The sequence below is a fragment of the Penaeus monodon genome, chromosome 29 (genome assembly GCF_015228065.2).
Source record: "Penaeus monodon isolate SGIC_2016 chromosome 29, NSTDA_Pmon_1, whole genome shotgun sequence".
Taxonomy (NCBI): domain Eukaryota; kingdom Metazoa; phylum Arthropoda; class Malacostraca; order Decapoda; family Penaeidae; genus Penaeus; species Penaeus monodon.
In genome coordinates this window covers 21,809,466-21,810,258 of record NC_051414.1, presented here as the reverse complement: position 1 = coordinate 21,810,258, position 793 = coordinate 21,809,466, and the positions used below count along the sequence as shown (strand labels likewise).

Genomic DNA, 793 nt, shown 5'->3' with positions numbered 1-793 from the left:
CATATTGTGTAAACCTGATTACCTTCTTAACTTAATCCTTAAAATGATTACAGGTGCTCAAATTGAGAAGACAACCAACCGTGAGGCATGTCGGGATCTCAGTGGTCGGCGCTTGAGAGATATAAATGAGGAAAAGAGGTAGAAATATTTTGTTTTGTATCAATAGATTGGACAAAGTAATTGTAGAAAAAAATTAAAACATATAAGTGTATTGATTACAAATTTGCCAGCTTTTGTAATTAGGATGAAGACATATTTACATATTTCATAAGCAGGGATAGTTACATGATATTCAATTATTTTATTAACAAGATGAAAGTGATATATTGCTAGGAAAATACTGATGTATATGGTTTCTGGACCTATAGCCACAAAAATTATATGATACAAGATGTATAAAGTTTCCAGATGATATTCTGAAGCAATCACCTTAGATTTATGGACCAGGCTGTCATAGATACTGCATTTCATTTTACTAATTATTACCATTTTCACAGGTTAAAGGAATTCATCAGCAAGAAATCAGAAAGAGAACGAGAGATGCAGGAACGTAAACGCCAAAAATTTGAAAAGTTGAAAGAAACTCCCAAACACATTTTCCAGGATGAGTCATATTACCAGCAGAGAGAAGTTCGGGAAAAAAATTTATATGATTCATTAGACAAAGGTAAGTGTCTGGTAATTTAGATAATGTTAAAGTTGTGGTCTGTAAAGTCATTAGTTAATTAATTAGTGTTATTTCCACAAAGACGGTTTTGAGTTGTTGATCCATTGCCACTGGGAGCACGTAACA

At 32.7% G+C, this 793-nt stretch overlaps 1 protein-coding gene across 1 annotated transcript in view; it reads left to right on the top strand.

Moving 5' to 3' along the window:
* The window catches only part of LOC119592017 (replication stress response regulator SDE2-like), a 9,684-nt gene that overhangs the window by 4,901 nt on the left and 3,990 nt on the right, over window positions 1-793 (top strand). The window contains exons 4-5 of the mRNA XM_037940797.1: window positions 54-138; window positions 498-667. Of these exons, the coding sequence (XP_037796725.1) occupies window positions 54-138; window positions 498-667 (255 nt within the window). The remainder of the gene's footprint in view (window positions 1-53; window positions 139-497; window positions 668-793) is intronic.